General features: G+C 44.0%; 1 protein-coding gene across 1 annotated transcript in view; it reads left to right on the forward strand.

Annotated features, from left to right (window-relative positions):
* Positions 1 to 3753: 3753 nt before the first annotated feature.
* The window catches only part of P3H2 (prolyl 3-hydroxylase 2), a 164353-nt gene continuing 155487 nt past the window's right edge, over positions 3754 to 12619 (forward strand). The window contains 2 exon segments of the mRNA XM_032298263.1: positions 3754 to 4390; positions 4392 to 4581. Coding sequence (XP_032154154.1) covers positions 4107 to 4390; positions 4392 to 4581 — 474 coding nt within the window. The 5' untranslated portion in view covers positions 3754 to 4106.

Genomic DNA, 12619 nt, shown 5'->3' on the forward strand with positions numbered 1-12619 from the left:
GTAATACAAGGTACTATTTGTCGTAAGACATAAGAAATAAGGTAGTATTGCCAGGAGCAGTGGCTCATGCCTGTAATCCCAGCACTGTGGGAGGCTGAGGTGGGCAGATCATGAGGTCAGGAGTTCAAGACCAGCCTGACCCATACGGTGAAACCTCGTCTCTGCTAAAAATACAAAAATTAGCTGGGCATGGTGGCACACGCCTGTAGTCCCAGCTACTGGGGAGGCTGAGGCAGGAGAATTGCTTGAACCTGGGAGGTAGAGGTTGCAGTGAGCTGAGATCATACTACTGCAGTCCAGCCTGGGCGACAGAGTGAGACTCCATCTCAAAAAAAAAAAAAAAAAAAAAAAAAGAAATAGGGTAGTAGAGCATGCAAAAGACTTGAAACTTGAAACACCTGGCCAATTTGGGAATCAGTAGGATGTGGTTGCAACCTATAGGCTACTGACCCTGTGCTAATGCCAATTCTTTCCCTAAGTCTTTCTAGGGAGCTATCTTTGCAACCTCTGTGTTCCCATAGCACTTTCAATCTAATCTAACATATACCACATTCTACCTTGTATTATAACTCTGTACATCATATACATCAAATTTGTTTCTATGTAACACTGTGAGCTTCCCAGAGATAAGAATCCTAACTTATTTATCTTCTCTTTCACCCAAAATATTTATTTACTTTGAATGTAGCATCAGAAAATGTTAATTTAATTGAAATATATTAAGTGATGTAGAAATGTCACCAAATGTAGAGATAAAATATAGTAAGGCATCCTGGCACTTTGCCCTCAGTCCCACAGCAGGAGTTCCTATCCTGACGTGCTTCAAATCTTCCACCAGTGGACTGATTACCCTGGACTGGACTCCAAAATTTTTATCTGAAAACAGAGACAATCTCTAGAGAAAGAGTCTGGGCAGATGACCGAAGTGCTAATTCTGGAACAGTGACTATCCAAGGCATTCAGTATACATTCAGCTCCAAACTGGAGCTTTTTCATCAGCAATATCCGTCAAATTAGTAACGTTTGGTGGGGGAAAAAAAAATAAGAGCATGATTCATCAGTGTCTCTTGGAATCACAGTCAGGGCTGTTCATGGCCTGAGTGGTCAAATCTAACAAAATGAATGAAGGAATGAGCATGAATCTCTGCCAAGCCCCTCAGCATAGTGGTGATTCCACACAAAAGTGTTCTTTGAAAAAATCATAGCAACTAGATACATGTGTGTGTCTTTTTCCCATTGCCTGTCCCTCTACTCACCATTGCAGGGACTGGAAGACTAATGAGATCCTCACAGGCACTAGAAGACCACAGAAATGCCTCCAGGAGGCAGGCTGGGATCCAGAGTCCAATGCATACTCTTGCACGCATCCTTGTGAGAGTGTGCAGCCAAGGAACTTGAAAGAGGGGAGCACCTTGGCTAAGAATGTATTTGTGACAGAGGAGAAGGGGAAAAATGGGAGGCCTCCAGCTAGTCATTTGGAATCTGGCAACCATTTCTGTCAGCTTTCCCATTCCTAGGTTGATGCACATTGCTTAATTCCTGAAGGTAAGGGATTTACTAAATTGCCTCTTTGTTCAAGTCTTACTGTAAGAATTTTTCTCTTTCTTTTTCTTTCTCTCTCTTTTTCTTTCTTTCTTTCTTTCTTTCTTTCTTTCTTTCTTTCTTTCTTTCTTTCTTCCTTCCTTCCTTCCTTCCTTTCTTTCTTCCTTCCTTCCTTCTTTCATTCCTGTCCCTCCCTCCCTTCCTTCCTTCTTTCCTTCCTTCCTTTTCTTTTCCTCTTTCTTTTTCTCTTTCTTCTCCTTTCCTTTCCTTTTCTTTCTTCCTTCCTTCCTTTCCTTCCTTCCTTCCTTTTTTCCTTCCTTCCTTCCTTCCTTCCTTCTTTCTTTCCTTTCTCTCTCACTTTCTTTTCCTCTCCCCTCCTCTCCTCTGCTCTCCTCTCCTTCTTCCTCCTTCTTCTTTCTTTTCTTCTTCTTTTTTTCTGAGACAGAGTCTCACTCTGTCACCCAGGCTGGAGTGCAGTGGCAGGATATCAGCTCACTGCAACCTCCATCTCACGGGCTCAAGGAATTCTCCTGCCTCAGCCTCTTAAGTAGCTGGGACTACAGGCATGTGCCACTACACCTCACTAATTGTTGTATTTTTAGTAGAGACGGGGTTTCGCCATATTGGCCAGGCTGGTCTCCAACTCCTGACCTCAGGGGATCCACCTGCTTCTGCCTCCCAAAGTGATGGGATTGCAGGGGTGAGCCACCGCACTTGGCCACAACAAGAATTTATTTCTGAACAGCATTTCACGTGTTAGGCATTTGGCTGTTTAAGAGATGAGGGACCTGAGGCCCTCAGTTGCCAAGGTCACACACCTGATAAATGGATAGAGGCAGAATGCGAGTACAGCGTCTCCTGCCTCCAAAGGTTCTCTGGGCCCTGGAACACCACAGGCTGCACAGGAAAGGCAGGCTATATATTGTTCTTCTCCTGGCCCAGCGCCCTGATGCAATGCTTGGACAAACATCTACACAAAGTGGGATGATAAGGAAAGGGAGAGACCTTCCCCAAGAGAAGGAGCAGTAAGCCTTGATTCCAAAGGCCCTAGGTTGAGTTTGTCCTTCCCCACTTCTCAGCTCTATGCATTTGGTCAAATCACTTATCTTATCAAACCTTGGCACCTGGCCTACAGGGCCTCTGACTTTTTTTCATATTTATTCTTTTTTTTTTTAACTTCAAGTTCTGGGATACATGTGCAGAATGTGCAGGTTTATTACATAGGTATACACGGCCTCTATGTTTTGTTATTGTTGATGTTGTTGTGCGTGTTGTTGTTATTGTTGTTTCCTGAGACAGAGTCTTGCCCCGTCGACCAGGCTGGAGTGCGATGGCACAATCTCTTCTCACTGCAACCTCCGCCTCCTGGGTTCAACAAATTCTCCTGCCTCAGCCTCCCGAGTACCTGGGATTACAGGCGCACGCCACCACTCCCAGCTAATTTTTTGCATCTTTAGCAGAGATGGGGTTTCACCATATTGGCCAGGCTGGTCTTGAATTCCTGACCTCGTGATCCTCCCACCTTGGCTCCCCAAAGTGCTGAGATTACAGGCGTAAGCCACCACGCCCGGCCATGTTATGTTTTTGTTGTTGTTGTTGTTTGTTTGTTTGTTTGAGACGAAGTTTCCCTCCTGTTGCCCAGGATGGCGGGATCTCGGCTCACTGCCTCAGTCTCCTAAGTACCTGGGACTACAGGCGTCCGCCACCAAGCCCAGCTAATTTTTTGTATTTTTAGTAGAGACTGGGTTTTACCATATTGGCTAGCCTGGTTTCGAACTGCTGGCCTCAGATAATCGCCCCCCCCCCCCAGCCTCGGCCTCCCAAAGTGCTGGGATTACAGGCATGAGCCACTGCCCGGCCGCCTTGATGGTTTTATTCACAGTCTGAGGTGGCGTTCCAGGCTTCAGTAGACGGTGAAGCACCCTGCAAACTGCGAGGTCATACACAGATTCCAGAATATGATTGCCGCCCTAACCTTGCTAAACTGGATTTTCATTTCCAAAAAGAAGACTAACAACACATCGGCCGCGCTGGCTCATGCCTGTAATCCTAGCACTTTGGGAGGCCGAGGTGGGTGGATCACCCGAGGTCAGGGGTTCAAGAGCAGCCTGGTCATCATGGTGAAACTCCATCTTTGTATATATATATATATTTAAAAAAAAAAAAAAAAAGAAGGAAACTAACACAATCCCTTCCTGCTACTAGAAGGGAGCCCACGTGTACAGCTCCTCGTCCCCGGCTGGCCTCAAGCGGCGCTAGCTCTGTGGCTGGCGCTGGAGTGTGCTGCCCCTGGCAGCGCCGCCGCAGCAGGGAGCCGGGGAGAGCGGCTCTCGAGGCAGCAGGAGGAGCGTGTGAGCTGTGGGCGTCCCTTTAAGAGCGGCTGGCCAGGCACGGCCTCCGCCTCTCAGTCCGCGGAGCGCCGGCAGTCACCTGGGGCTCGCGGGGCAGCCAGATCGCGGCGGGGTCGGCGCGCTTCCCCGAGCGGCGGTGGGAGAGGCGACCCGGACGCGAGGCGCCCCGAAGCCCTCTCCGCTTGGCGGTGCAGCGCCTCTCTGAGGCGGAGGATGCGGGAGCGCATCTGGGCGCCGTCGCTGCTGCTGCTGCTGCCGCTGCTGCTGCCCCCGCCAGTGTGGGGCGGCCCCCCGGACAGCGCACGCCGGGAGCCGGAGCGCGAGCCCGGGCCTCTGCAGCCCTCCGACCTGCTCTACGCCAGCGGCGCGGCCGCCTACTACCGCGGGGACTACGAGCAAGCCGTGCGCGACTTGGAGGCGGCGCTGCGCAGCCACCGGCGCCTGCGGGAAATCCGCGCGCGCTGTGCCCGCCGCTGCGCCGCGCGCCACCCGCTGGCGCCCCCCCGGCGCGGGCCCCGGGGCCGAGCTGCCTTTTTTCCGCTCCGTGTTGGAGCGGGCGCGCTGTTACCGCAGCTGCGAGACCCAGCGCCTCGGGGGACCTGCATCCCGTCACCGCGTCAGCGAGGATGTGCGCAGCGACTTCCAGCGCAGAGTGCCCTACAACTACCTGCAGCGGGCCTACATCAAGGTACCCACCGAGCGCTCCTCCACTCCAAAGCTCCCTGCGGCTCGCAGATGCCCGCTTGAGCCCTCCCTGCTGCCCCCACCCCCACCCCATCATCTTCCCATGCTCTCTGTTCAGCCTTTCACATTGGGTCTCCTTAAATACGTGACTCATGTTTGTGAATCTGGATGTCTGGTGGCCCCATCTCTGTACCCAACAACTAATTAACTTGGACAAGTCTTTTTCCCTCTTTCTCAGAGCCAACTTCTCTCTCAAAAACAGGATTGTACTGGTAAGATGGTGTTAGATGACCTTCTAATTCAGCACTAATTCATGAGGATTTGACAAACCTGAGTCTAGTACAAGTTCTCTTCTCTCCGCTCATTTCCCGTTTCTCTTCTGTCTCCTCTCCCTCATCTTTAATAGACTGTAGTCTGCAAATTTTCTCTGAAGTTCAAAAGAAAGTACGTTCAAAATAGTGAAGTAAAAATATACCTGTTCTAAAACAAATTTTTCTCTCTTCTCCCCTTCACCTACAAAAAAGTAAAGATCAAAGGTTAAAGAGAAGGGCTGCTTGGAGGAGGTGAAGCTATTTGAGGCAGTCTCAGTAAAAGTATCCATCCTAAGTGTGGACTTTTTCTCGTTTGATAGCAGGCTTTCAGTTTCTGGTGTGATACATTGGACTGGGTTACTGGGCATCAGTCCTCTACTTCTAGTTTTATTTTTGTAGACCTAACTTGGCTAAAGTTAGTGTCAGGAGGTATACTGTGCGTATTGACATATTTTTCACATCCATAACGTTGAAGACCTCTCTGGATGCTTCAGTAGAGGGAATTTGAAAGAGTTCTTCAACCTCCACTGCCACTCACCCAATTTTGCTTCAAATTTACACTCAAGCCTTCTTTCCGGTTTTCTATGTTAATGTATCAATGTCTCTTATACTACTGTTGGAAAAGTGGAAACTTTGGGGGTGCTTGGTCATGCTACCCAATGGACTAAGCTGCATTTCTTTTTTCTTCCTATTTATTCATTTACTTATTTATTTTTGAACTGGAGTTTTGCTCTGTTGCCCAGGCTGCAGTGCAATGGTGCAATGGCCAGATATCGGCTCACTGCAACCTCTGCCTCCTGAGTTCAAGCGATTCTCCAGCCTCAGCCTCCTGAGAGGCTGGGACTATAAGTGCACGTCACCATGCTCAGCTAATTTTTGTATTTTTAGTAGAGACGGGGTTTCACCATATTGGCCAACATGGTCTCGATCTCTTGACCTCGTGATCTGTTTGCCTTGGCCTCCCAAAGTGCTGTGATTACAGGCTTGAGCCACCATGCCTGGCCAGACCAGGCTGCATTTCTAAGGAGATGAAAGTACATACCATGTTCAAATATCCAAATACCTTTGCAGCTCATCCCACAAGAACCCTGACCTCACATTGGTAGGGTTCTTTCAGATTGGCAACTGTTGGTAGAATTCATGACATTTCAACTAAGTCTAAATCTTAACTTCCTGTGTATTGTGGCTAAGGTGTTAGAGTTCACTGGACTAGTACATTGGTCAAGAAATGAAGAGAAGGCCTGAATCCTTTCCAGGACTTGTCTTCTACTTACTTGTGCCTCCTGATGGATTTGCTAAGGCATGTGTGATGTATAACTCTGATTTCTTCTAAGTGATTTACACAGTTTCTGGTGAAATCAGCCAACACCATACCTTGAGTGTCTGACAGTGAAGCTATCATAAGCTGGTTCCCAAAGCAGAACATGGATGGTCCCGTAGCTTGGTCCTCCCAGGAGTCTCAGATGTAAGGCTAGCAGTCCTGCTGTTAATTCTGCCACAAATTTTGGACATATTTTCCTTTCTCATATTTGGAGAAAGAATACATATTCATGGTCAGTCCTATAAAAATAAATATCCATGAGGTAACTCTCAATATGTAGGTTTCCCTGTTAATGTGAGCGTTTGTCAGTCATTTTCCTTTCTGTTCCTGGGCTGGAGGTCAAAGAAGGTGAAGCCCTAGGTTTAACATACCTCACATTTTTGTGGTGAATGGATTACAGGAACGAGTCACACTCTGTGAGTGAATTACTGGGTGTTGTCTAATGAATTAATGAAGTTTAAGAAGTTCTTTCAATGTGGCTTCATGTGTTCTTTTCGGCTCTACCTGCAGTATCTCTGAGAGCAGAACAAGTCTTGCATCTTCTCCCCACTTCTCTTCTCTGACAGTTTCTTGGGTCTATATAATTGACAATCTCTTAAGAAGAAACTATTTTTATCCCTTTGGAAATTCATTTTTCAAAGTTGGAGTTTGTGAACATCTAAAAATGCATCATGGTTTTTTTCTCCCCTGCTCCCTTTTAGCCTTTGCTTGGCTTCCTTGGAATTTCACTTATGAATACGCAAACACACCATCTTTTAAGACTGAAAAAAAAAAAAAACAAAAAAAAAACCTCTCAAATAATAAAAGAACGTCCTTGAACTCTTGACAGGTCTGGATTCTAGGGTATTAACTCCCTGATGTTAGGATAAGGAACTGCCTGCAGGTGACTGGATATGGTCATGGCGTCCTGTATTGTTGAATTGCTTTTGACATCAGTGATCCAGTTTGCACTTAAAAAGATAATCCTGTGCCAGAGCAGATTCAGTGAGGGAGGACTGAAATGCTTCATAAAGCTAGGAAAGTACAATTATTCTCTGCTAAGAGATTTACCAACCACAGAAGCTCTCAGGAGATGTTGCTTCTCCCCCAAATCCTGCTAAGTGGGCCACTGATGAAAGCAGATTCCTTGTACTGATGTGTTGGAGGGGAAGAAGGGTACAGAATCATGAAATATGAGACCCTCTGAGTTCAACTTCTTGGTTCACAGATGAGGAAAGTGATGTTTCTAAATGTTTAACAGAAACATAAAGCTCAGTGTCATTTATTTAGTGGCATACTAAATGATCTGTTGAAATGAGCACAGGGCTGGGAGTCAGAAGTCTGGATTCTTCCAGTAACTGATTCCCACAGTTATCCTGTAGCCACTGGCCTGTGGGTTCACTTCAGGTCCCAGAAAATGATGCATACCCCAGGGCTATCCTTATGCCAGATTTGGACAGCTCCAGGTATGAGTATGTCCTTGTCTTGTAGGGTAACGGACACTGACTGCATTTTTCATAAGCCTTGCTTGGTAGACTCTTTCTCAAGGCCTGGCATGTTGGGAATTTGCCTAGACAGCTATGAGGCAGTAGTTTCACCTGGCTCCTAGCCATACTTTTTTGTTTAAAGGCAGGGTGAGACTCTTCAAACTTTTTATTTTTATCATTTAAGATTGTTTGATATAACCCATGATTCATAGCCTAAGACATAAGACACGGCTTTTCTCATTTCATTCTCTGCTCGGAAACCTTCAGTGGCCTTCCCATTGCTACCATATAAAGCTCAAATACTTTACCATAGCACCCACAGCCTGGCTCCCTCTCAACCTTCCCAGCCCTATCTTCCCCAACTCTGACACGCTCCAGCCAAAGGGAACAATGAGTGCTTTTGTCTTACGCCTGACACTTCTGCAGCTCTTGGCCTTGTTTATTCTTTCTTGAGAGGTGTAGAGGCTTTAGAATAGGATAGATATGGGATTAGTTTTTAGTTTTCCCAATCCCTATCTGTGTGACAGTCAGCAAATTACGTAAGATTTTTTTAGTTTTAGTTCTCCCATCTGCAAAATGGGGAAATTATCGGGCCTACCTGCTTGTTTCAGGTTAAGTTTAAGAGATGAGTGATGTAAAGAGCCCAGAATAGGGCCTGATTCTCAGTAAGCATTGCAGATATATTTCTTCTTATTATTAGTTAAAATAGTGGATCTTTCCTCCTCCTTTTCTACATGTTCAAATCGTAACTATCCTAACTCATAAATAGACTTATTTCTGTGAGTCCTTCCTTCACTCCTTCCACAACTCCCAGAAGTACACCATTTCTCCCTTTTCTGAATTCCCACAGCAACAAATTTGTTCCTCTCCCTTCATTTTTCATTTTTAACCTTGTTTTGGAAAGATTGATATATTCGCCGTTACTTATGTGAGCTCCTTGAAATCAAGAACTGTCTTAGTGATTCTTGCATCTTCTAAAGTAGAGGTTCCCAGATTTGGATGATTACCAGGTGGATAATTATTCTTAACTATCAGGGGCATTCAAATGGGATTTAAAATTAGAGATAAAGGCTCAGTAGGTCCAAGTTGGGTCATCGGCAATCATTTTCCCTCCAAATACCTAAAATGGGGGCTGGTAGCAGTAGATGTTCAGCGTAGGTTTGTTGAATGAATAATAACTTGGTTCTGTGCACATGAATGTTGTTGAGAAAGATTTCTGCATGGTAGCAGAAGGTTTTCTCACTTCAGTTGTTTGGCTTTCTGTCTGGTCAGTTGGGAGAAGAAGTTACAGGACTGTTGACTGCCTGACTTTCACTATTTTCTCCTTACAAGTTCTGGCAGATGTTGCAAACGTTCACCCCCTTCCACAGCCCCCTTTTTCTTCTTTAGTTCTTATTACTTAAAACTGTACTTCAAAATACCCTTGACATATTGTACCTGTTTCATGTACATTTCTGGAATTTAAACAAACATGAGGGACACGTTTCTTTCTTATCTGTGTCCTTTAAAATCACAAATGGGTTGGCAGTGTCTGTTTTTTTCTCCCACTTTTCCCAGCCATTTAAAAAAAACAAAAGAAAAGAAACTAGTGCTGTTTATTTATTCATTTTTCTACTCCAAACAAGCTTGCCCCTGCTTGTTTTGTTTCTGGGTTGTTGGTTTTTCCATTTGACCTTTGTTTTTCTTCTTAGAATTAAAGGGAAGGGGAAAAATAAAGAAACACAATTACGTAAAGCAATTCTGAATCTACCAGATTAGTGGTTCCCGGCCGGGGGCTGGTGGGCTGCATGGGGGCGGTGAAGTAAACTCTAGGAATTTCCTCACTCTTACTCTGTTTTATCAACTGCCTTCTCTTTTTAGAATGAGTGCATTAAAAAGAAATTGAAAACCCAGACAAGTGCATCATGTAGATCTTACTAGTTTGGAATAAAAATGCCTTCCTGAATCTCGTATTTATATTATTTTTACCTACTTGTAGAACATGTATATTTTGTCTGCAAATCATTTCAAATAGGAGGTTGATTTCATATATTATTGAAATCACAGTTATGAAATTGTTCTAATGGTTATTTCCTCAAAAGATGAAGCTTTTCTCTCCTCTCTTTAACTACTGAACACTCTTTCGTGCTTAAATCATCAAAATGTACAGGTCATCATCTTTAGGTCTCGCTCCTTAGGAAGAAAACCTGAGAGATTATTTATCTAGATAGTTTTTAGGCCCTGTGTGCTAAGGAATTAGAATCACAATTGTTCCTTGTTGGGATTGTTCCATGTTTGAAAGCCTGGTCAGCTCCTTACCAGTCATCCATTGCCTTTATAAGTGATAAGTGCCACAGTGGCTTAGAATGTAATCAGATGAGGGCAGCAGCTGCTTGCAAGTATTCTCCCATGGTTAATCAGCCTGGTTAATCAGGGATTCCTTCCTAGGCTTTAATAAAGGAAATTAATAAACCAGTATTTCCCTTTCTTCATAAACCTCGTCTCTCAGAATCAAATGGATTCTGTTACTAATATCATTTGTTCATTGATGAACTCCCAAAGGGTAGCTATAAATTTCTCTTGGAAATGTTTGATAAAATGTAAGCTTGCTCATAGGTGAGACTTGATAAATTTTGAAAGGTGGATGGATTCACCTAAAATGAAGACTTATTAGATTTGATATAATAACTGTTCTTTTGTATTGCTAAGAAATTTAATAAACTGTGGATTTCTTAGAATCACAGATTTTAGAGCTGGAAGAGGTTCAAAAAGAACACCTTCAAGTCAAATAACTGCTTTAGGGCAATGACATAGAAATGGGGGAAGGAGGGATAACTATTTTGTTCAAGAAACATAATCTAACAAGGGTGGAAGTGGTGGTTATTTACATTATTAAAATGCTATAGCCTGAAAGGCCCTCAAAGATCATGAAAAAATCTATCCCTGCCACTTAACACATGATGACACTGGTCTCACAGATTCTACAACAAATCAAGAAGGGTCAGCAAATGGAGCTTCTTCCAGAATGTAGGTATTCTGACTTCCAGTCCCCTGCTCTTTCCAGCCTCTATGTCACAGTCATGGCTACCTCCTTGAGGGGTAGTCTGGTGAATCAGTGGTGCACTTGAGACCTGTGGTAAACCCATTACCTTCAGAGACAAAGTGGACATGAGACACGGCTTCCTGGACTGCCCTCTGCATCCTGCACTTTCATTCACATGATACATAAGTTATTCAGCCAAGAGTTGCAGTTGTCTGGTGGAAAATGTTGCATTCCTCATTAGGAAAAATAATTTCTCCTTTTTTTTCCATTCAGCTTTCTTCTGTAATTCTTTTTCTGTCTTTTAATTCATCCCTCGTTTCCTGCTGCCTGACTTCCTAGCTGTGTATTTTCCACCAGACCTTGTCATCATTTGCCAAATGGCTTACATGTATCTTTAAAAAAATAATCTGGTGTGAGCTTCTGAGTGGTATTCCTAGTGTTGTATGTGTGCTTTTCCGATCTGAGCACCGAAGAGGACTGCAGACTGTTGTTGAAAGTAGCTATTTCTCTTGACCACACTCCTTTCTGCTCTACTGTACTGTATTGTTTCCTTGACTTATTTCTCTCTTTTTCCTTGGCCCTACCCCTACATTGTCCTATTAGTGGTCTACACAATGCAAGTACATCTGAAAAGAACAGAGTAGAGGAGAAAATAGGGGAAGAGAAAATATTGGTAGACCTAAGGTCTGGTTTCTGGCTGTAGTAAAATAAAAGCCATTGAGCCTCTCATTTAATCTGATAAACAGTCATAATTATCTCTACTTTTTGATACTGTTTTTATGTCACTTTGACACTGTTTTCATGTGCGTTGTGAAAGATCTGGGTACGGGTTGGAGGAAGATCTTCCCCACCAACTCTCTATCTTTCTGCCACTGCCCCCCTGTCACATTCATGGACCATCAGTACTCCAACCGCTTCATTTTATGCATGGGAAAATAAAGCTCAGAAGAGAATTGAGTAGATCAAATTAAATACAATCAGATGGATGATCCAGGATTAAAATCTGAGAACCCAAACTCCCTCCAACCCCTGTGACATTGCCATTGACCACTACTTGTAAGATCCACACTAGAACAGGAATCCTCCCCTCAGTTAGCTCACATCTAATATAGAGGATTTCAGAAGGCACATAATTATAATGCAAGACCCATGGGGAAAACTGTCAACTGCAATGCAAGTTATAGGATTATTTTTATTGCACTTCTCATTATTCCGTTAATGATAAAGTGACTTAACCCTAGGGACATTAATGATTTCAACGTTTCTTTTTCTCTCTCTGATCATCTTCCATGAATTCCTGTGAATTGAAGGCTGGACCAGCTTAATTATTTAGGTTCCTCTAGCACTGTGATTCTGACATTGAGGCTGTCAGGAATATTGTTTATGGCAAGAATTCGTGCATCAGGTAAAGAGTCAAATTAGATGACCTGGGATACTTTACAAAATTTTCATGCTCTTTGAAAGTTTATAACACAGAAAGAGTCACATTCAAGTGGGGAATAGGAAGACCAGAAATTGGTTTCATGGAGGAAGTGATGTTTAAAGTTGGTTTAGAGGGGCCAGTGCTAGTTTCCAGTTAGGGGTTTTGAATACAGAGATGAAAGATACAGTGTCATTTCTATATAAAGTATATTAACATAGAGCCCCTCTGATTGAATTTTTTTAAATGGCATTCTTTTTCCCCAACCCTTTATCACCCTTTCTGCAGCTACACCCTGCCATGTTAATGGAACATTGGTATTCCAGGCAACCCATTTTGCAGATGGAAAATAAAGGCCAAAGGAAAATTGAGTGACCTCAGTTTTATAGCAACCTAAGAGAAGGACCAGAATCAGATTCTAAGAACCCTGACCTCCACTTCTGTGAAATTGCCATTGACCACACAAGCTTAACAAAGTTACAATGAAACAGATAACATGCCC

Source organism: Sapajus apella, unplaced genomic scaffold (assembly GCF_009761245.1).
Source record: "Sapajus apella isolate SASKATOON/1434 unplaced genomic scaffold, GSC_monkey_1.0 scaffold38, whole genome shotgun sequence".
Classification (NCBI taxonomy): domain Eukaryota; kingdom Metazoa; phylum Chordata; class Mammalia; order Primates; family Cebidae; genus Sapajus; species Sapajus apella.